General features: G+C 40.0%; 1 protein-coding gene and 1 pseudogene across 1 annotated transcript in view; one reads left to right on the forward strand and one right to left on the reverse strand.

Annotated features, from left to right (window-relative positions):
• LOC109676412 (disintegrin and metalloproteinase domain-containing protein 5-like) overlaps positions 1–22127 on the reverse strand; it is a 208130-nt gene that overhangs the window by 137497 nt on the left and 48506 nt on the right. Inside the window, exons 11-12 of the mRNA XM_074053314.1 lie at positions 3726–3862; positions 2309–2498 (exon numbers count right to left, since the gene is read on the reverse strand). Coding sequence (XP_073909415.1) covers positions 2309–2498; positions 3726–3862 — 327 coding nt within the window. The remainder of the gene's footprint in view (positions 1–2308; positions 2499–3725; positions 3863–22127) is intronic.
• On the forward strand, positions 13949–16454 carry LOC141416509 (NADH-ubiquinone oxidoreductase chain 5-like; annotated as a pseudogene).

The following is a 22127-nucleotide window of genomic DNA, read 5'->3' on the forward strand; positions in this document are numbered from 1 at the left end:
GGCTATGAGTAGTATCAAGAAAGGATGTGGAATTTTGGCAAATGTTTATTCAGCATCAATCAATATGACCATGTGGTTTTTCATCCTTCCTTCTGTCAGTGTAACACATCACATGTATTCATTTAGATATGTTCAACTAGCCTTGCCAGCTGGGGATAAACCCACTGACTCATTCTGATGTGTTAGCTAATTTGGTTTGCTAATATTTAACATTACTTTTTACCTCAATATTCACTACAGATACTGGCCTATATTATTCTTTTCTTATAGTCTTTGTGTTAGGTCAAGGTGATGCTGGCCTTCCATGAAAGTGTCTTTAGTATTCTCTACTCTAGATCTATTTTGGGGAGAAATATTGAATATTGGTTCCAATTCTTACTTGAATGTTTGGGAGAATTCAGTCATAAAAACCATTTGGTCCTCGGCTTTTCTTTTGGAACTTTGTGTGTGTGTGTGGTACTGGAGTTTGAACTCAGGGCCTTCACCTTGAATCACTCCTCTAGCGCTTTTTATGATGGGTATTTTTGAGATAGGGTCTTGTAAACTATTTGCCCTAGGCTGGCTTCAAACTGCAATGTTCCTGATCTCTGCCTCCTGAGTAGTTAGGATTACAGGCATGAGCCACCGATGCCTGGCTGGGCAAGAATTTTAATTACTTCTTCAATCTCTTTATTATTGGTCCGTTCAAGTTTTCTGTTTCTTCCTGATTCAGCTTTAGGAGGTTATATTTTTTTTCTTGTAATCTATCCATGTCGCTCTGTTCATAACAGTCCCTTAAGATTCCTTATCCTGCCCCCAAGAAGACATCAAGTTGTAATGTGCAATGTCTCCCCTTACACTACACTTCTGATCTTATTCAACTCTCTCTCTCTTTCTCTCTCTTTTTTTCTCTGATGATCTAGCTATGGGATTGTCAGTTTTATCTACTTTTTGAAAGAACCAAAATTCAACATTTTGATTTTTACCTATTCTCTTTTTCTCTCTTTGATTTATTTCTATTCTAGCTCATATGATTTCCCATCTGCTAACTTTGGGTTTATTTTAGCTCATTGAAGTGTAACATTAGATTCCTTATTTAGAATCTTTCACCATTTTCATGTAGGCATTTATTGCTATGACCTTTCTTCTTGGAAGAAAGCCTTAGCATATGTGTGTCCTTAAAACTAAAATGCAGCCCTTATAGATAGCATTTGGTTTATGATCTTGTTTATGGCTGAAGAATTCCAGTAAGATTTTATTACAAGGCAAGTATCGTAATGATGAACTCTCTTAGCTACTACTTGTCTGAAAAAGAACAAGTGAATCTGAAGGACAGATATTTTTCTTTCAGCACTTGGATTATATCATCCCAGCCTGAAGGGTTTGTGCTGAGAAATCCACTGATGGCCTGATGGAGATTCTCTTGTATGTCACTAAGAGGTTTCTTTTACTGTTTTTAAATTCTTTCTTTGTCTTTCACTTTTGACTTTTTTACTATAATGTACCTTGGTTAAAAGCTCTTCAGAGTTAAAGCAAGTGTTTGAGGGCATCACACTTTGGGGAAGTACAAGTTTCACAGATGTACGTTTTAGTTACTCTGTTTGAATGTGTTTATCTATTGTTTTATCTTTTATAAGGGGTAACTCTAACTGACCATCTTGCTCCTGTCCCTCTACCAGTTTCATCTGTTTTCTGGTTTGATCTTAGTTTGAATTGTTATATTTTTACAAGCGATAGGTTTCACTTTAGAGTATTTTAACTGGTATCATTTATCAATAATACAATTTTTCTTTTTTCTTTTTTTAAATTTTTATTATCATATTATTATTGTACTGGGGGTACATTGTGACATTTACAAAAGTTCTTATAATATATCATAGTTGAAATTACCCCCTCTATCAGTCTCCTTTAATCACCCTCTCACCCCATTCCTGGAATAGTTTAAACATGTCTCATTTTTCTGTTTCCATGCAATTTACATATTAGGCAACAGCACATTTTGCTGTCTCATTGGACACAGTCTGCTGTCTTTCAACATCTTGGGGGCTTTGTTACTGCTTGTTATTAACAGTATGTTTCCTTGCCAACTTAGACAGTCTTTGTGGTCACATCCATTAAACAGTGCTGGCAGGCAATATGTAAACACAAACATTATTCAAAGAACCTATGCACTAACTTCCAAAATGAAATAAGGAGATTTAAAAGTTATCATCTTCCTGAAAGAAAAAAAATGTCTTTTTAAAACCTGTTTTACTGGAGGATAAACTGTTCATCTTCCTTTCTTGCTATTATATACATATGTAAGAAATTGAGAAAAGTTTCCACCAACCTTTGAAGTACCACAGTCACATTGTTCACCACTTTCCAACAGTCCATTGCCACAGACTTTCTTTACTGCTGGAGAATTTTGTTGCCTCTCAACAGAAATGCTCTGAAGACATTTAAGACCATATTGTGATGTAAAATATTTAAAGTTTTCCAAGCTACAAGTGCTAAACTCCTTTACACCCCAAGAGTGCCTACAATAAAAAACATGGGTATGAGAAAATTTATTGCTGTATTTCTCTACATTTCCCCTTATATGATGTTTTGAAGAAAGATTTCAATAACATCATTCTTTGTAAAAAAAAATGAGCATACTTTTTAAAATATTGATATTTTAATAACATGTTTTAGCACACTTTCATAATTCTACCAAGAAAAAATGAAAAAAATATATTCTCTTTTGTCATATATCATGTTTATATAAGATGTAGTAGAGGTGATCCCTTGTGTCTGCAGGGGAACGGACTTGTTTTCCCTGCTTATCTAAACCACATCCAAGTACTAAATCTGGAAATAATATGGGAACCAACCTAAGGAAAATTCTGAAAAATCAAAGCATAAGTAAACAGGTTGGGGTTCCCAGGACCAGAGTAACAATATAGTATCTGTGGATCTTATATCCCTCTCCCAACAAAAGGCAATGACTCAGGTTTAATGTTTTCGGAATCATAACCTGTCAACAAAAGGAGCTCAGATAGATGCCCTCCTCTCCAAGATCAAATAGAAGTATCACTAAAAACACCAGTTGATACTGGCATCACCAGCACTGCAGATCAGTTAGAATCTCTAGTCATATACTGTTTTGTTAAAATGTCAATTGGCATAGTCATTAGGGAAGTTCTCAAAAAACTGAAAGTAGAATTTCCACAAGATACAAAAATCCATCTTTATTCCATTACCATGTTGTTTTGATAACTATAAGTTGATATGGATATTCAGAATTTTTGTAACTTCATACAAATTTTAGGATTCTTTTCTATTTCTCTGAAAAATGAAAGTAGAATTTTAATATGGATTTGTATTAAATCTGTATATTACTTTTTAATGAGCATAGGCTGTCTTTCCTTTTATTTGTATCTTCTTCAATTTCTTTCACCAGTTTTTTTCAGATTTCAGTACACAGATCTTTAACAATCACTGAAATTCCACAACTTATATGACTTCCTAGTAGTATGAGTTCTTGAACTGACTAGAAGAAACAGGTGAATCCAGCTTCTGGAAGATAAAGAGGAAGAATTTCCTCCAGCCCAGGAGAGACCTGAAGGAGTGCTGGGCTTATTTTGGTATGTGTCAGTTTTGCATTTGAAAAGTGTATTTTGAAGTTATTTTGGTAGTCTTCTATCATTGCCAATCACTTAATTAATAGAAATACAAAACTAACCAAAAACAATATGAGTATTTAATAAAGAAAATTATCTTACACTGCATTTGGCATCATTGTGCAAACATCTCCTGAGCAATAGCAGACATCATCATTGTCATAAACTAGTCCCAGACTAAGGCCCAGCAACTGCACAATAATGATAGTATATGACTCCAGGGATAAACCTTCTGAATACTAAATACAAACAAAAAAGAAGGAGTTAACTGAGAATTATAGTCAGTTATAAAATAAAACAACATTGACTAATAAAAAATTAGTAGACATAAAACTCATTTTTAAATTTACTAATGCATTCAAGATACCTATGTGGGTGTAATTGTAGTAGTTATATAAACATTTTGATGATGGACTTATTAAACATGGATGAGTTAAATTTAAACATGATATTTAAATTTAATTTCAGGAGAGAGTCGAAGATGGTGGCTAGAGGGAGGAAGCAGAAAGCGAGCCTCCTATAGTGAAATCTTGGAGAGACACTGGAGACACACTTTGCATGCATAATCACTGAGAAAAAGCATAACTTTGACCCCTCCACACCTCCAGCCGGCACAGAGAATCTCCACTTCACGTTAAATGGAGAAACAAGGAGGGCCCCCAGGCCACCAGTCGCCGGCGCCCAGACAGCTTGGGAAGACACTAGGGCTACAACTCCGCCTAGCTTGTTGGGGATGGATCGTAGGATTGCGTATGCGATCGGCCGTGTCTGGCCGGCGCCCAGACAGCTTGGGAAGACACTAGGGCTACAACTCCGCCTAGCTTGTTGGGGATGGATCGTAGGATTGCGTATGCGAATAGAAAGTATCACTCTGGTTTGATGTGTGGAGGAGTGCTTAGGGGGTTGGCTGGTGTGTAGTTGTCTGGGTCTCCTAGTAGGTCTGGTGAGAATAGTGTTAGTGTTAGGAGAGGGGTGAGTAGGAGTAGTACTCCTAGGGAGTCCTTGATGGTAAAGTATGGGTGGAAGGGGATTTTGTCAGAGTCTGAGTTGATTCCTGATGGATTATTGGATCCTGTTTCGTGTAGGAATAGGAGGTGGACTGTTGCCAGTGCTGCAATAATAAAGGGTAAGATGAAGTGGAATGCAAAGAATCGGGTTAGGGTGGCTTTGTCTACAGAGAAGCCGCCTCAAATTCATTCTACTAGGTTGGGGCCGATGTATGGAATTGCTGAGAGTAGATTTGTGATTACTGTGGCTCCTCAAAAGGATATTTGCCCTCACGGGAGGACGTATCCTATAAAGGCGGTTGCTATGACTGTGAATAGTAGAATGATGCCAATGTTCCATGTCTCTGTGAAGGTATATGATCCATAGTAGACCCCTCGTCCTACGTGTATGAATAGGCAGATAAAGAATATGGAGGCTCCGTTGGCATGAAGATATCGGATAATTCAGCCGTAGTTGACGTCTCGGCAAATATGTGCGACTGAAGAGAATGCTGTCGCGGTGTCTGATGTGTAGTGTATTGCTAGGAATAGCCCTGTTGCAATTTGTAGGATTAGGCAGATTCCTAGCAGGGATCCAAAGTTTCATCATGCTGAGATGTTGGATGGTGTTGGGAGGTCAATGAATGAGTGGTTAATAATTTTTATTAATGGGTGTGTTTTTCGGATGTTTGTCATTAGGGGTTTTCGTAGTTGAATTACAACGATGATTTTTCATGTCATTAGTCTTGGTTTAAGTCCATGTGGAAACTATGACTTATTCTATGTACTTATTAAGTATTATGTTTGTGTTGGGGTTCGTGGGTTTTTCTTCTAAGCCCTCTCCTATTTACGGCGGGCTTGGGTTGATTGTTAGCGGTGGGGTTGGTTGTGGGTTAATTTTGAGTTCTGGTGGTTCTTTTTTAGGGCTGATGGTATTTTTAGTTTATTTGGGTGGGATGATAGTGGTGTTTGGTTATACTACGGCTATGGCTATTGAAGATTATCCTGAGACGTGGGGTTCTAATGTGGCTATTTGAAGTGCTTTGGTTTTTGGCTTGTTTGTTGAGTTAATTTTTTTAGCCTTGTTGGTGAAGAATGATGAGGTAGATGTATTGGGGGGTGTTTATAATACGAGCGACTGGGTTGTTTATAGTGGTGAGGGGGTTGAGTGTATTAATAAAGATGTTATGGGTGTTGCACCTGTTTATAGTTATGGGTGTTGATTAATGGTGTTGGCGGGTTGGTCTTTGTTTGTGAGTATTTTTATTGTTCTTGAGATTACTCGTGGTCGTTAAATGATGATTGTTAGTGCTAAAGCTGCTGATAGTAGGAAGGACAGGAAGTATAGTTTGATTATTCCTTTTTGGTTGGATACGGTAATGGAGGCTTTAATTTGTACGTGAGCTAGCAGTTTGGGTGTGATTTTTTCTGTTCATGTTGTATCTAGGAGGGTTGACGCTGTTTTTTGGCTGAGTATTAGTGTGTGTTTGGGTGAAGTTCGGTGTATGATGGCTGGAAAGAATCCTAGTATTGTGGAGAATGAGTTGGTATTGGAGGTTAGGTTTAGTTTTAGGTTGTAGGTTATGTTATTTAGTTCTATTGCGATGGTGAAGCCTAATATGGTGATTGCCAGGGCTATTAATTTTAGGTATAGGGGTATGGTTAATGTGGGGTTGTTTATGGGAATGATGTTGTTTGAGATAATGAAGCCAGCGAAAATGCTTCCTACTAGTAATCGCTTGATAGAGTTTGTTAGTTGTGGGTTGTTTTCATTGATGTTGATGAGTGGGTGAAATCGGGGTTGCCCTAGTAGGGCGAAGAAGATAATTCGTGTGCTGTATACAGCTGTAAGGGAGGTTGCAATGAGTGTGATTAGTAGGGCTCAGGCGTTGGTATACGACGTGTTGGCGGATTCAATGATAAGGTCTTTTGAGTAGAACCCTGTTAGGAAAGGCATGCCTGTGAGTGCGAGACTTCCTACTACCAGGGAGGAAGTTGTAAATGGTATTGCTTTGGCTAGTCCTCCTATTTTACGGATGTCTTGTTCGTCGTTGAGGCTGTGGATAATGGACCCTGAGCATATAAATAATATTGCCTTGAAGAATGCATGATTGCAAATGTGGAGGAATGACAGGTAGGGTTGGTTGATTCCTAGGGTGACTATTATAAGGCCTAATTGGCTGGAGGTTGAGAATGCGATGATTTTTTTGATGTCGTTTTGTGTCAAGGCGCAGATTGCTGTGAAGAGGGTTGTGATAGCTCCTAGGCATAGTATGGTTGATATAATTAGTTTATTGGTCTCTAGGAGGGGGTGAAATCGGATTAGGAGAAAGATTCCTGCTACAACTATTGTGCTTGAGTGGAGTAGAGCTGATACTGGTGTGGGGCCTTCTATGGCTGAAGGGAGTCATGGGTGGAGTCCGAATTGGGCTGATTTTCCGGTGGCGGCTAGTAGTAGGCCTAGTAGGGGGATTGTTGTTATTTTAGGGTCTATGAATAGTTGTTGGAGGTCTCATGAGTTGGAGTAGACTAGGAATCATGCTATTGATAGGATGAATCCGATGTCTCCGATTCGATTGTACAAGATTGCTTGTAGTGCTGAGGTGTTGGCGTCAGTGCGTCCGTATCATCATCCAATGAGGAGGAATGATATGATTCCGACTCCTTCTCATCCGATGAATAGCTGAAATAGGTTATTTGCTGTGACTAGAATTAATATGGTGATAAGAAAAAATAGTAGGTATTTGAGGAATTGGTTAATGTTGGGGTCGGAGTGTATGTATCATAGGGAGAATTCTATGATAGATCATGTTACAAATAGGGCCACTGGTACGAAGAGTAGTGAGAAATAGTCTAGTTTGAGGCTGAGTGAGAGTTTTGTGGTATGGATAGTAAGTCAGTGTCAGTTGGATACAATGGTTTCGTTGCCTAAGTGAATGAACATGATTATGGGGATTGTGCTGGTAATGAATGCTAGTTTTACTGAGGTTTTGGTGTGTTCAGAGTAGCTTTTGTTTTTGTAAAAGTCTGTTAGTGATATTAGGATGGGGTATATGAGGATAATAAATGTTATGATTATGGACAAAGCTAGTATGTTTATTACTTTTATTTGGAGTTGCACCAATTTTTTGGTTCCTAAGACCAATGGATAACTGCCATCCTTTAAAAGTAAGAAAGCCATATTTTTAGGTATGGTGGCATGAGTTAGCAGTTCTTGCATACTTTCTTGGTAAATAAGAAAGTTTTATTTTCTGACTCTAGATTCACAATCTAGTGTTTTTGTTAAACTATATTTACAGAATATTGTGCCGAGGATAATCTTTGGATTTAAAGAGAGTAGGAGTAGGGGGAGCAGGTGGAGGAAAACTAGGGAGTTTTCTCGTGTGAATGACGGGTGGATGTTGTTTATGTGATAAGTAGGCTTGCCTCGTTGGGTGGTGGTTAATATATACAAGGTGTATAGGGCTGTGATCAGGGTATTGATTCCTATGAGGAGGATGGTGAAGTTGGATCATGAAAATGAGGAGGTAATAATTATTAGTTCTCCAATTAGGTTGATTGTTGGGGGCAGTGCGAGGTTGGTTAGGCTTGCTGTGAGTCATCATAGGGCTATTAGTGGGAGTATTGTTTGAAGGCCTCGGGTTAGGAGTATGGTTCGGCTGTGTACTCGTTCGTAGTTCGTGTTTGCTAGGCAGAATAAGACTGATGAGGTTAGACCGTGGGCTACTATTAGTGCTGTAGCTCCTATGAAACTCCATGGAGATTGAATTAAGATAGCGACGATCACTAGTGCTATGTGGCTGACTGATGAGTATGCAATTAAGGATTTTAGGTCTGTTTGTCGTAGGCAGATTGAGCTGGTTATTACTATTCCTCATAGGGATAGTAGTATAAATGGGTATATCATGTGGTTTGTGATGGGTGATAGAAGGATGGTAATTCGTATCATGCCGTATCCTCCTAGTTTTAGTAGGACTGCTGCTAGTACCATGGAGCCGGCAATGGGTGCTTCAACATGGGCTTTAGGCAGTCATAGGTGTAGACCATATAATGGTATTTTGACTATAAATGCTATTATGCATGCTAACCACAGCAGGTCGTTGGATCATGACAGGTTTAATTGTTCTGAGTAGTTGTTCAGGATATGGAGGTTTAGGGATCCTAGCGAGTTTTGTAGGTAGATTAATGCAACTAAAAGGGGCAGGGATCCAATTAGTGTATAAAATAAGAAGTATAGGCCTGCGTTAAGTCGTTCTGTTTGGTTCCCCCATCGTGTAATGATGATTAGTGTGGGGATTAGTGTGGCCTCAAATAGGATGTAGAACAGGATTAGTTCTGTGGCGGTGAATGTTATGATTAGTAGGGTTTGTAGTAGTACTAGTATAGTGATGTATATTTTTTTTCGTCCTACTGGCTCTTTGTTCATGTGTTGCTGGCTGGCTATGATTATTAGTGGTAGTAATCAGGCTGTTAAGATTAGGAGGGGGGCTGAGAGGGCGTCTGAGGAGAAGTGTGGGGCCTTCTATGGCTGAAGGGAGTCATGGGTGGAGTCCGAATTGGGCTGATTTTCCGGTGGCGGCTAGTAGTAGGCCTAGTAGGGGGATTGTTGTTATTTTAGGGTCTATGAATAGTTGTTGGAGGTCTCATGAGTTGGAGTAGACTAGGAATCATGCTATTGATAGGATGAATCCGATGTCTCCGATTCGATTGTACAAGATTGCTTGTAGTGCTGAGGTGTTGGCGTCAGTGCGTCCGTATCATCATCCAATGAGGAGGAATGATATGATTCCGACTCCTTCTCATCCGATGAATAGCTGAAATAGGTTATTTGCTGTGACTAGAATTAATATGGTGATAAGAAAAAATAGTAGGTATTTGAGGAATTGGTTAATGTTGGGGTCGGAGTGTATGTATCATAGGGAGAATTCTATGATAGATCATGTTACAAATAGGGCCACTGGTACGAAGAGTAGTGAGAAATAGTCTAGTTTGAGGCTGAGTGAGAGTTTTGTGGTATGGATAGTAAGTCAGTGTCAGTTGGATACAATGGTTTCGTTGCCTAAGTGAATGAACATGATTATGGGGATTGTGCTGGTAATGAATGCTAGTTTTACTGAGGTTTTGGTGTGTTCAGAGTAGCTTTTGTTTTTGTAAAAGTCTGTTAGTGATATTAGGATGGGGTATATGAGGATAATAAATGTTATGATTATGGACAAAGCTAGTATGTTTATTACTTTTATTTGGAGTTGCACCAATTTTTTGGTTCCTAAGACCAATGGATAACTGCCATCCTTTAAAAGTAAGAAAGCCATATTTTTAGGTATGGTGGCATGAGTTAGCAGTTCTTGCATACTTTCTTGGTAAATAAGAAAGTTTTATTTTCTGACTCTAGATTCACAATCTAGTGTTTTTGTTAAACTATATTTACAGAATATTGTGCCGAGGATAATCTTTGGATTTAAAGAGAGTAGGAGTAGGGGGAGCAGGTGGAGGAAAACTAGGGAGTTTTCTCGTGTGAATGACGGGTGGATGTTGTTTATGTGATAAGTAGGCTTGCCTCGTTGGGTGGTGGTTAATATATACAAGGTGTATAGGGCTGTGATCAGGGTATTGATTCCTATGAGGAGGATGGTGAAGTTGGATCATGAAAATGAGGAGGTAATAATTATTAGTTCTCCAATTAGGTTGATTGTTGGGGGCAGTGCGAGGTTGGTTAGGCTTGCTGTGAGTCATCATAGGGCTATTAGTGGGAGTATTGTTTGAAGGCCTCGGGTTAGGAGTATGGTTCGGCTGTGTACTCGTTCGTAGTTCGTGTTTGCTAGGCAGAATAAGACTGATGAGGTTAGACCGTGGGCTACTATTAGTGCTGTAGCTCCTATGAAACTCCATGGAGATTGAATTAAGATAGCGACGATCACTAGTGCTATGTGGCTGACTGATGAGTATGCAATTAAGGATTTTAGGTCTGTTTGTCGTAGGCAGATTGAGCTGGTTATTACTATTCCTCATAGGGATAGTAGTATAAATGGGTATATCATGTGGTTTGTGATGGGTGATAGAAGGATGGTAATTCGTATCATGCCGTATCCTCCTAGTTTTAGTAGGACTGCTGCTAGTACCATGGAGCCGGCAATGGGTGCTTCAACATGGGCTTTAGGCAGTCATAGGTGTAGACCATATAATGGTATTTTGACTATAAATGCTATTATGCATGCTAACCACAGCAGGTCGTTGGATCATGACAGGTTTAATTGTTCTGAGTAGTTGTTCAGGATATGGAGGTTTAGGGATCCTAGCGAGTTTTGTAGGTAGATTAATGCAACTAAAAGGGGCAGGGATCCAATTAGTGTATAAAATAAGAAGTATAGGCCTGCGTTAAGTCGTTCTGTTTGGTTCCCCCATCGTGTAATGATGATTAGTGTGGGGATTAGTGTGGCCTCAAATAGGATGTAGAACAGGATTAGTTCTATGGCGGTGAATGTTATGATTAGTAGGGTTTGTAGTAGTACTAGTATAGTGATGTATATTTTTTTTCGTCCTACTGGCTCTTTGTTCATGTGTTGCTGGCTGGCTATGATTATTAGTGGTAGTAATCAGGCTGTTAAGATTAGGAGGGGGGCTGAGAGGGCGTCTGAGGAGAATAATAATGAGAAATTAAGGCTGTTTTCGTTTGATTGGTTTAGGGTGAATAGGCATAGTATACTGATTAGTAGGCTGTGGGCGGTTGAGTTGATTCAGATTATATTGTTTTTTGAGAATCATGTTATGGGGATTAGTATGATTGTTGGTATAATAATTTTTAGCATTGTAAAAGGTTTAGGTTTTGTACATAGTCCGTTCCGTATGCGTTTGATATTGTGACTAGCAGGGCTAGTCCTACTGCGGCTTCGCAGGCTGCAAAAACTAGAATGATGATGGGGAATATAAATGATAGGGTGATGTTGTAGTTTAGGGCGATTAGGGTTGTGGTAATAAAAATTGATAGTATTATACCTTCTAGGCACAGGAGTGAGGATATTAGGTGTGATCGATAAATTAGTGCTCCCAACAGGGATGCTAGGAAGGCCAGGAATAGGTTGATTAGGATGGGGGACATTTGGTGCTTATGAGTTGTTCATAATCTAATGAGTCGAAGTCATTTGCTTTGTGTTAAACTAAGCACCATATTCATTTCATTCTAATCCCTTTTGGGACCATTCGTATGCCAGCCCCAGTGATAGGATGACGATGAGAGCAAGAGCTATGAGGATAACTGGGTAGAGGTTGTTTGTTTGTAGTGCTCAAGGGAGGGGGAGGAGCAGGGCGATTTCAAGGTCAAATAGGAGGAAGGTGATTGCAACTAGGAAGAATTTTATTGAGAATGGGAGTCGTGCTGAACCTATGGGGTCAAATCCGCATTCGTAAGGGTTTGATTTTTCGTTATAGATGTTGATTTGTGGAATTCAGAATGCGATGGTGACTAGGAGAGTTGCTAGGAAGGAGTTTAAAGTTAGTGCAATGATTAGGTTTATTACTCTCTTTTGGGTTTATACCAAATCTAGTTGATTGGAAGTCAGCTGTACTAATTAATACTAAGAGAGTATGAGCCTCATCAATAGATGGAGACGTATAGGAATAGTCATACTACATCAACAAAATGTCAGTATCAGGCTGCAGCTTCGAAACCAAAGTGATGTTTTGATGTGAAGTGGAATTTTAGTTGTCGGGTTAGGCATACTAGTAGAAATGTGGAGCCGATAATTACATGTAGGCCGTGGAATCCTGTTGCTATAAAGAAAGTTGAGCCGTAGATGCCATCGGAGATTGTGAATGAGGTTTCAAAATATTCTGAGGCTTGTAGAAGGGTGAAGTAGATGCCCAATAGGATGGTGATTGACAGTGCTTGGATTATATTTTTTCGGCTTCCTTCTATTAGGCTATGATGGGCTCAGGTAATGGATACTCCTGATGCGAGAAGAACTGATGTGTTGAGGAGAGGGACGTCTAGGGGGTCTAGTGGGTTGATACCGGTGGGTGGTCAGCAGCCGCCTAGTTCTGGGGTTGGGGCTAGGCTTGAGTGGTAAAAGGCTCAGAAAAATCCGGCGAAGAAGAAAACTTCGGAGACGATGAATAGTACTATTCCGTATCGCAGTCCTTTTTGAACAATTGGGGTGTGGTGGCCCTGGAATGTACCTTCTCGTACTACGTCTCGTCATCATTGGTATATGGTTAGTGAGTTGGTAAGTAGTCCTAGTGTTAAGAGGGAGATGGAGTTAAAGTGAAATCACATTGCTAGGCCTGATGTTATGAGGAGGGCAGATAGTGCTCCTGTTAGCGGTCATGGGCTTGGGTTGACTATGTGGTAAGCGTGGACTTGGTGGGTCATTATGTGTTGTCATGGAGATACAGGCTAACTAGGAGTGTGAATACGTAAGCTTGAATTAGGGCTACTGCGAATTCGAGGATTGTGAGGAGGATTAGAATGATAAATGTTACGAAGGCTGTGGTTGGGTTGATGGTTAGTAGTGCTAGTGTGGCTCCGCTGATTAGGTGTATTAGTAGGTGGCCTGCTGTGATATTGGCTGTTAGTCGAATGGCTAGTGCTATTGGTTGAATGAACAGGCTGATAGTTTCAATAATAACTAGTATTGGGATTAGGGGGATAGGGGTTCCTTGTGGTAAAAAGTGAGCTAGGGATGATTTTATTTTATGGCGGAAGCCTAGAATTACGGCTCCTGCTCAAAGTGGGATGGCTATTCCGAGATTTATTGACAGCTGGGTTGTTGGGGTGAAGGAGTATGGGAAAAGTCCGAGTAGGTTGGTTGATCCAATGAAGATAATGAGTGATATTAGCATCAAAGATCAAGTACGTCCTTTGGAGTTATGTATTGTTATTATTTGCTTGGTGATTAGTTTAACTGCTCATTGTTGAATAGAGACTAACCGGTTGTTAATTAATCGGTTTGGGGTTGGGAGTGTAATACTTGGGAAAAGGATAATTAGGGTAACAATAGGGAGTCCTATTATAGTAGGGGTAATAAAAGAGGCAAATAAATTTTCGTTCATTTTTTTTCTCAAGGGTTTTTTTGTTTTATAGATTCAACATTTTTGGGTGTGGGATTAGGTGTGAAGGTGAATGTTTTTACTTTTAGTTGGAAGATGATGAATAGGGTGAGAATTATAGAGGTGATCGTTGTGAATCATGTGGATGTATCGAGTTGTGGCATGTCATTATGGAGAGATTACTCTCTATCTCTAACTTAAAAGGTTAACGCTGCTGTAGCTTCATAATGTACTTATAGTATAGATAGGGACCAGTTTTCGAAGTATTTAAGTGGGACTATTTCTAACACGATTGGCATGAAGCTGTGGTTTGAGCCGGACATCCGTAAAATAGGAGGACTAGCCAAAGCAATACCATTTACAACTTCCTCCCTGGTAGTAGGAAGTCTCGCACTCACAGGCATGCCTTTCCTAACAGGGTTCTACTCAAAAGACCTTATCATTGAATCCGCCAACACGTCGTATACCAACGCCTGAGCCCTACTAATCACACTCATTGCAACCTCCCTTACAGCTGTATACAGCACACGAATTATCTTCTTCGCCCTACTAGGGCAACCCCGATTTCACCCACTCATCAACATCAATGAAAACAACCCACAACTAACAAACTCTATCAAGCGATTACTAGTAGGAAGCATTTTCGCTGGCTTCATTATCTCAAACAACATCATTCCCATAAACAACCCCACATTAACCATACCCCTATACCTAAAATTAATAGCCCTGGCAATCACCATATTAGGCTTCACCATCGCAATAGAACTAAATAACATAACCTACAACCTAAAACTAAACCTAACCTCCAATACCAACTCATTCTCCACAATACTAGGATTCTTTCCAGCCATCATACACCGAACTTCACCCAAACACACACTAATACTCAGCCAAAAAACAGCGTCAACCCTCCTAGATACAACATGAACAGAAAAAATCACACCCAAACTGCTAGCTCACGTACAAATTAAAGCCTCCATTACCGTATCCAACCAAAAAGGAATAATCAAACTATACTTCCTGTCCTTCCTACTATCAGCAGCTTTAGCACTAACAATCATCATTTAACGACCACGAGTAATCTCAAGAACAATAAAAATACTCACAAACAAAGACCAACCCGCCAACACCATTAATCAACACCCATAACTATAAACAGCTGCAACACCCATAACATCTTTATTAATACACTCAACCCCCTCACCACTATAAACAACCCAGTCGCTCGTATTATAAACACCCCCCAATACATCTACCTCATCATTCTTCACCAACAAGGCTAAAAAAATTAACTCAACAAACAAGCCAAAAACCAAAGCACTTCAAATAGCCACATTAGAACCCCACGTCTCAGGATAATCTTCAATAGCCATAGCCGTAGTATAACCAAACACCACTATCATCCCACCCAAATAAACTAAAAATACCATCAGCCCTAAAAAAGAACCACCAGAACTCAAAATTAACCCACAACCAACCCCACCGCTAACAATCAACCCAAGCCCGCCGTAAATAGGAGAGGGCTTAGAAGAAAAACCCACGAACCCCAACACAAACATAATACTTAATAAGTACATAGAATAAGTCATAGTTTCCACATGGACTTAAACCAAGACTAATGACATGAAAAATCATCGTTGTAATTCAACTACGAAAACCCCTAATGACAAACATCCGAAAAACACACCCATTAATAAAAATTATTAACCACTCATTCATTGACCTCCCAACACCATCCAACATCTCAGCATGATGAAACTTTGGATCCCTGCTAGGAATCTGCCTAATCCTACAAATTGCAACAGGGCTATTCCTAGCAATACACTACACATCAGACACCGCGACAGCATTCTCTTCAGTCGCACATATTTGCCGAGACGTCAACTACGGCTGAATTATCCGATATCTTCATGCCAACGGAGCCTCCATATTCTTTATCTGCCTATTCATACACGTAGGACGAGGGGTCTACTATGGATCATATACCTTCACAGAGACATGGAACATTGGCATCATTCTACTATTCACAGTCATAGCAACCGCCTTTATAGGATACGTCCTCCCGTGAGGGCAAATATCCTTTTGAGGAGCCACAGTAATCACAAATCTACTCTCAGCAATTCCATACATCGGCCCCAACCTAGTAGAATGAATTTGAGGCGGCTTCTCTGTAGACAAAGCCACCCTAACCCGATTCTTTGCATTCCACTTCATCTTACCCTTTATTATTGCAGCACTGGCAACAGTCCACCTCCTATTCCTACACGAAACAGGATCCAATAATCCATCAGGAATCAACTCAGACTCTGACAAAATCCCCTTCCACCCATACTTTACCATCAAGGACTCCCTAGGAGTACTACTCCTACTCACCCCTCTCCTAACACTAACACTATTCTCACCAGACCTACTAGGAGACCCAGACAACTACACACCAGCCAACCCCCTAAGCACTCCTCCACACATCAAACCAGAGTGATACTTTCTATTCGCATACGCAATCCTACGATCCATCCCCAACAAGCTAGGCGGAGTTGTAGCCCTAGTACTGTCAATCCTAATCCTAATGGCCTTCCCACTACTCCACACATCAAAACAACGAAGCCTAATATTCCGTCCAATCAGCCAGTGCCTGTTCTGAGCACTAGCCGCAGATCTCCTAACCCTAACATGAATCGGCGGACAACCCGTCGAACCCCCATTCATCATTATCGGCCAAACAGCATCAATCCTATACTTCTTCATCATCCTCATCCTCATACCTACCGCCAGCCTAATTGAAAACAAAATACTTAAATGAAGAGTCCTCATAGTATAAACTATTACTTTGGTCTTGTAAACCAACAATGGGAAAAAACACCCCTTAGGACATCAAGGAGGAGACAAAGTCCCACCACCAGCACCCAAAGCTGACATTCTCATAATTAAACTACCCCCTGCACCACACAAGAACAACCTATGTATATCGTGCATTAAGTTATCTTCCACATTAATAATGCCTGAGTACTTTAAATGCTAATCGTACATAGCACATAACTGCATAACTGTACATACAAATTCTTTTAAGACAAGCATACAAGCAAGTACAATAATAACAACCGGACTATAGTACATACAACAATAACCAACAGGACGTTAACAACAACATGACTATTCAAAACCAAGCAGTCCCTACAAGCGGACATAAAACATCAATCTATTAATCGTGCATTAGCGCATAAAGTCATAAACAATCCACCTCAAAATGGATATCCTCCACCACTGGATAGTCTCTTAATCTACCATCCTCCGTGAAACCAGCAACCCGCTCGGGAAGTACCCCTCTTCTCGCTCCGGGCCCATACAACTTGGGGGTTTCTATTCTGAAACTATACCTGGCATCTGGTTCTTACTTCAGGGCCATGATAACTAAGATCGCCCACACGTTCCCCTTAAATAAGACATCTCGATGGATTCATGACTAGACTGGCCCATGATCAACATAACTGTTCTGTCATACATTTGGTATTTTTTAATTTTTAGGATGCTGTGACTCAGCATAGCCGTCAAGGCATGGTCTCAGTCAATTCAATTGTAGCTGGACTTTTAAATCAATATTCTTTACCCGCATAATAAAAATCAAGGTATGCTAGAACTTCATGCTTGATGGACATAAAGAAAAAACAACACACACGTACACACGTACACACGTACACACGTACACACGTATACACGTATACACGTATACACGTATACACGTATACACGTATACACGTATACACGTATACACGTATACACGTATACACGTATACACGTATACACGTATATATGGGCAAACCCCCCCCTACCCCCCCCGCATGACTAACTCTTGCCAAACCCCAAAAACAAGAAACATGCTCTACCAACAAACTTCACATAACTACCTACCCCTAAACCTCATGTCTTAATCCTTTATTTTATACGTTCAATTTATTAATGTGCCATCTCAGTATCTCGTAAATTAAATCACAACCCATGCTTCCCGCCCCCCTTCCACATACTAATAAGACACCCAAAACAACCGACCATATAAAAGAAACTGACTCAAACACAAAAGTTAATGTAGCTTATATACCAAAGCAAGGCACTGAAAATGCCTAGATGGATTACATAATCCCATAAACAAGTAAAGGTTTGGTCCTAGCCTTTTTATTGGTTTTCAGTGAAATTATACATGCAAATATCCGTGCCCCAGTGAGTACGCCCTCTAAGTCTAACAGACCAAAAGGAGCAAGCATCAAGCACACAAAACTTGTAGCTAATGACGCTTTGCCTTGCCACACCCCCACGGGATACAGCAGTAATAAAAATTAAGCAATAAACGAAAGTTTGACTTAGTTACACTGACCACAGGGTTGGTAAATATCGTGCCAGCCACCGCGGTCATACGATAGACCCAAACTAATAAACCCCGGCGTAAAGCGTGTTTAAGAATATCCACCCTCAATAAGGATAAACTTGACCTAAGCTGTAAAAAGCTATAGTTGAAGAAAAAATAACCCACGAAAGTGATCTTAAAATAAATCTGATAACACGACAGCTAAGACCCAAACTGGGATTAGATACCCCACTATGCTTAGCCGTAAACTTAGATATGTAAACCTAACAAACATATTCGCCAGAGAACTACTAGCAATTGCTTAAAACTCAAAGGACTTGGCGGTGCTTTATATCCATCTAGAGGAGCCTGTTCTATAATCGATAAACCCCGATTCACCTCACCATCTCTTGCTAAGTCAGCCTATATACCGCCATCTTCAGCAAACCCTAATTAAGGCACTCTAAGTAAGCCAAAACATACAACATAAAAACGTTAGGTCAAGGTGTAGCCAATGAGGTGGGAAGAAATGGGCTACATTTTCTTGCCCTAAGAAAACTAACGGAAACTCTTATGAAACTGAAGAGGATAAGGAGGATTTAGCAGTAAATTGAACTTAGAAAGCTCAATTGAACTGAGCAATGAAGCACGCACACACCGCCCGTCACCCTCCTCAATATTTTTAATACTAAGCCTACATAAGCTGCCACCACAAAAATTAAGAGGAGATAAGTCGTAACAAGGTAAGCATACTGGAAAGTGTGCTTGGAACATCAAAATGTAGCTTAGCCACAAAGCATCTGGCCTACACCCAGAAGACTTCACACAATGAACATTTTGAGCCAATTCTAGCCCAAAAACCAACAACCACAACTACATAAAACCAACAAATAAAACATTCACCAAATTGTAAAGTATAGGTGATAGAAATACATACCACGGAGCCATAGAGCCAGTACCGCAAGGGAAAGATGAAAGATTAACTCAAAGCACTAAAAAGCAAAGATTACACCTTGTACCTTTCGCATAATGATTTAACTAGAAAAAGCTTAACACAGAGAACTTCGCTAAGCACCCCGAAATCAGACGAGCTACCTAAAGACAGTTATTTATGAACACTGGTACCACGTGTTATTTCGTGGTACCACGGTACTCCCACAGACAAGCCTGGGCCAGAGCAGCATAGCCCCCTGGACAGACTGACCTCCACCCAGGGAAAAAAGAGAAACTGAGTAATAAGCAATAAGAGCAATAAAGACACGCTGGAAAGAGGGTGAGGCGCCCTAAGCCCTGAAGATTGGGGGAAGGGAATCCTTCCTGGGACTAAATAAACAAGCCAGGTGGGCCAGAGAGCCTCTGGCAGGAGCAGGGGCGGGGCGCATGCCCAGCAACCAGGAGCCAGAAAGCTTGTGAGAGTGGTGGAGGGAGGAAAACACCACAGGAGAGGAGGGAAGACCCACTTCCCACGTGACCTGTAAACAAACATGGCGGCTGGCAGGAGCAGCAGCACTGCCCAGTAATCAGGAGCAGGAAAGCTTGTGAAAGTGGCAGTGGGAGGAAAACTTCACAGGAGAGGAGGGAAGACCCACCTCCCACATGAACTGTAAATAAACACGCAGGCCTGACAATGCAGGTGCAGTGTCACCTTTCCCAGTGTTTGGAAAGGGGAAAGCCTGTACCAGAGGCTCCCGCACAGGAGAACTCTGAACAAAGCCTGCGGGGCCAGGTGAGTGCTAAGCTCACCCCAGAGATCTGCATAAACAATGCCTCCAGCAACAGCAGGCTGACAGCAGTGGGCAGGCAAGCCACAGCTGCAGATACCATTCTCAGAACTGTCTCCAGACTCTTTTTTTTCTTTCTGTCCCTACCTTTGATGAGAGAACAACCGAATTACACCTGCAAGCGGAAAAACTTTCTGAAACTGTATTACATTTGAACTTGGGACACTAGGTGGGGTTTTTTTTGTTGTTTTTTTTTTGTTTTGATTTGTGTGTGTGTGTGTGTGTGTGTGTGTGTGTGTAGTTTTGTTCTACAACTACAGAACAATATCTGAGGCACCATCTCCAGTATTGGAGACTGAGATGGACACCTAAATTATTAAGACAGAAATTGCATTGCATTTGAACTTGGAGGGTTTTTTGTTTTTTTTTTTAAATTTTCTATTTTCCATTTTATTTTAATTCATTTTTAATATATAGATATTTCTTTCATTTACTTATTTTTTATTTTCATTCCTATCTTAATTTTTTTTTATTTTTGATTTTCAATCCTATCTCTGTCCCTCCAGTGTCTGTTCAGCTTACTGTCAATTAGTACACTAACGCTCCCTGTTTATACCTTTGAAACTTTCTTATCTGAAACCTTGTTCTGCTTTCTCCCTCTTGTCTGTGTATTTGTTTTCCTAGTTTCTTTAACTTCTTGCTTTCCATCTCAGCTCACCCTTCCATTCTAAATATTACCATTATTATTATTACAAGCTAGAAAATACTTAATTGCACACAGACAGGGACAGTAACAACACCAAAGACAATGATGGGAAGACAGAAAAAACAGGGAACCCAGTTTCCCCACAGCAAAAAATTAGTACAGAAACAAAAGGGGAATGAAGAGAACAGAAACTCAGATCCAGACTCCAACAAAATGAAAATAAACTATGCCAAAAGACCCAATGAAGCCCACAAGAATAATTTAAAAGAACACATACTACAAAGTACTCAATGAGAAATTTATAGAGATGATACTGGACAGGGTCAACCAAAATGTACAGGAGACACTCAAGAAATTCCAAGACACAAAATAGAGAATTTGAAAAAACAAAAGAAGAAATAAAGGAAACCATAGAGGCACTGTATAAACACCAAAGTGAAACAGAGAACACAATGAATAAAAGGATAAATGAACTCAGGACAAAAATAGACAACATTAAAGAGGAAAACAGACAGGATATGGAAAACCTCAGAAAAAAGAATGAAACAGAACTGCAAAACAAAACGGAAAGCCAATCCAGCAGAATAGAACAAACAGAAGACAGAATCTCAGAACTTGAAGATGAAATGGTAATTAAAGGATAAACTGAAGAACTATTAATTAAACAACTCAAGACCTGTGAAAAGAAAATGCAAGAACTCACTGACTCCATCAAAAGACCAAACTTGAGAATCATGGGCATCGAAGAAGGAGAAGAGATGCAAGCGAAGGGAATGCATAATCTATTCAACAAAATAATAATGGAAAATTTCCCAAGTCTAGAGAAAAAATATACCCGTACAGATGCAAGAGGCCTCCAGGACACCAAATAGACCAGATCAAAATAGAACTACTCCACAACATATCATTATTAATACAACAAGTTCAGAAACTAAGGAAAGAATATTGAAGGCTGTAAGAGAGAAAAAACAAGTAACATACAAAGGTAAACCCATCAAAATCACAGCAGACTTCTCAACAGAAACATTAAAAGCAAGAAGAGCATGGGGTGAGATCTTCTGGGCACTGAATGAAAAAAACTTCAACCCCAGGATACTCTACCCAGCAAAACTATCATTCAAAATAGATGGAGCAATAAAAGTCTTCCATGATAAGCAGAAATTAAAACAATATGTGACCACAAAGCCACCACTACAAAAGATTCTGCAAGGGATTCTGCACACAGAAAGTGAAAACCAACTTAACCATGAAAAGACAGGCAGCACCAAACCACAGGAAAAGAAAAAGCAAGACAGGAGAGAGTAACCTCAACTTAGATACACACAATCAAACCTTCAAACATCTCAGCAGCCCATGGAACCTTCTCCAAAATAGATCATATCCTAGGGCACAAAGCAAGCCTCAGCAAATATAAGAAAATAGAAATAATACCGTGCATACTATCTGACCACAATGCAGTAAAAGTAGAATTCAACAACAAAAGTAAACACAAAAAACATGCAAACAGCTGGAAACTAAATAACTCATTACTTAATGAAGAATGGATCATCGATGCAATAAAAGAGGAAATTAAAAAGTTCCTGGAAGTCAATGAAAATGAAAACACAACCTACCGGAACCTATGGGACACAGCTAAGGCAGTCTTGAGAGGAAAGTTTATAGCCATGAGTGCATATATTAAAAAGATTGAAAGATCCCAAATCAATGACCTAA

Source organism: Castor canadensis, chromosome 14, assembly GCF_047511655.1.
Source record: "Castor canadensis chromosome 14, mCasCan1.hap1v2, whole genome shotgun sequence".
NCBI lineage: Eukaryota > Metazoa > Chordata > Mammalia > Rodentia > Castoridae > Castor > Castor canadensis.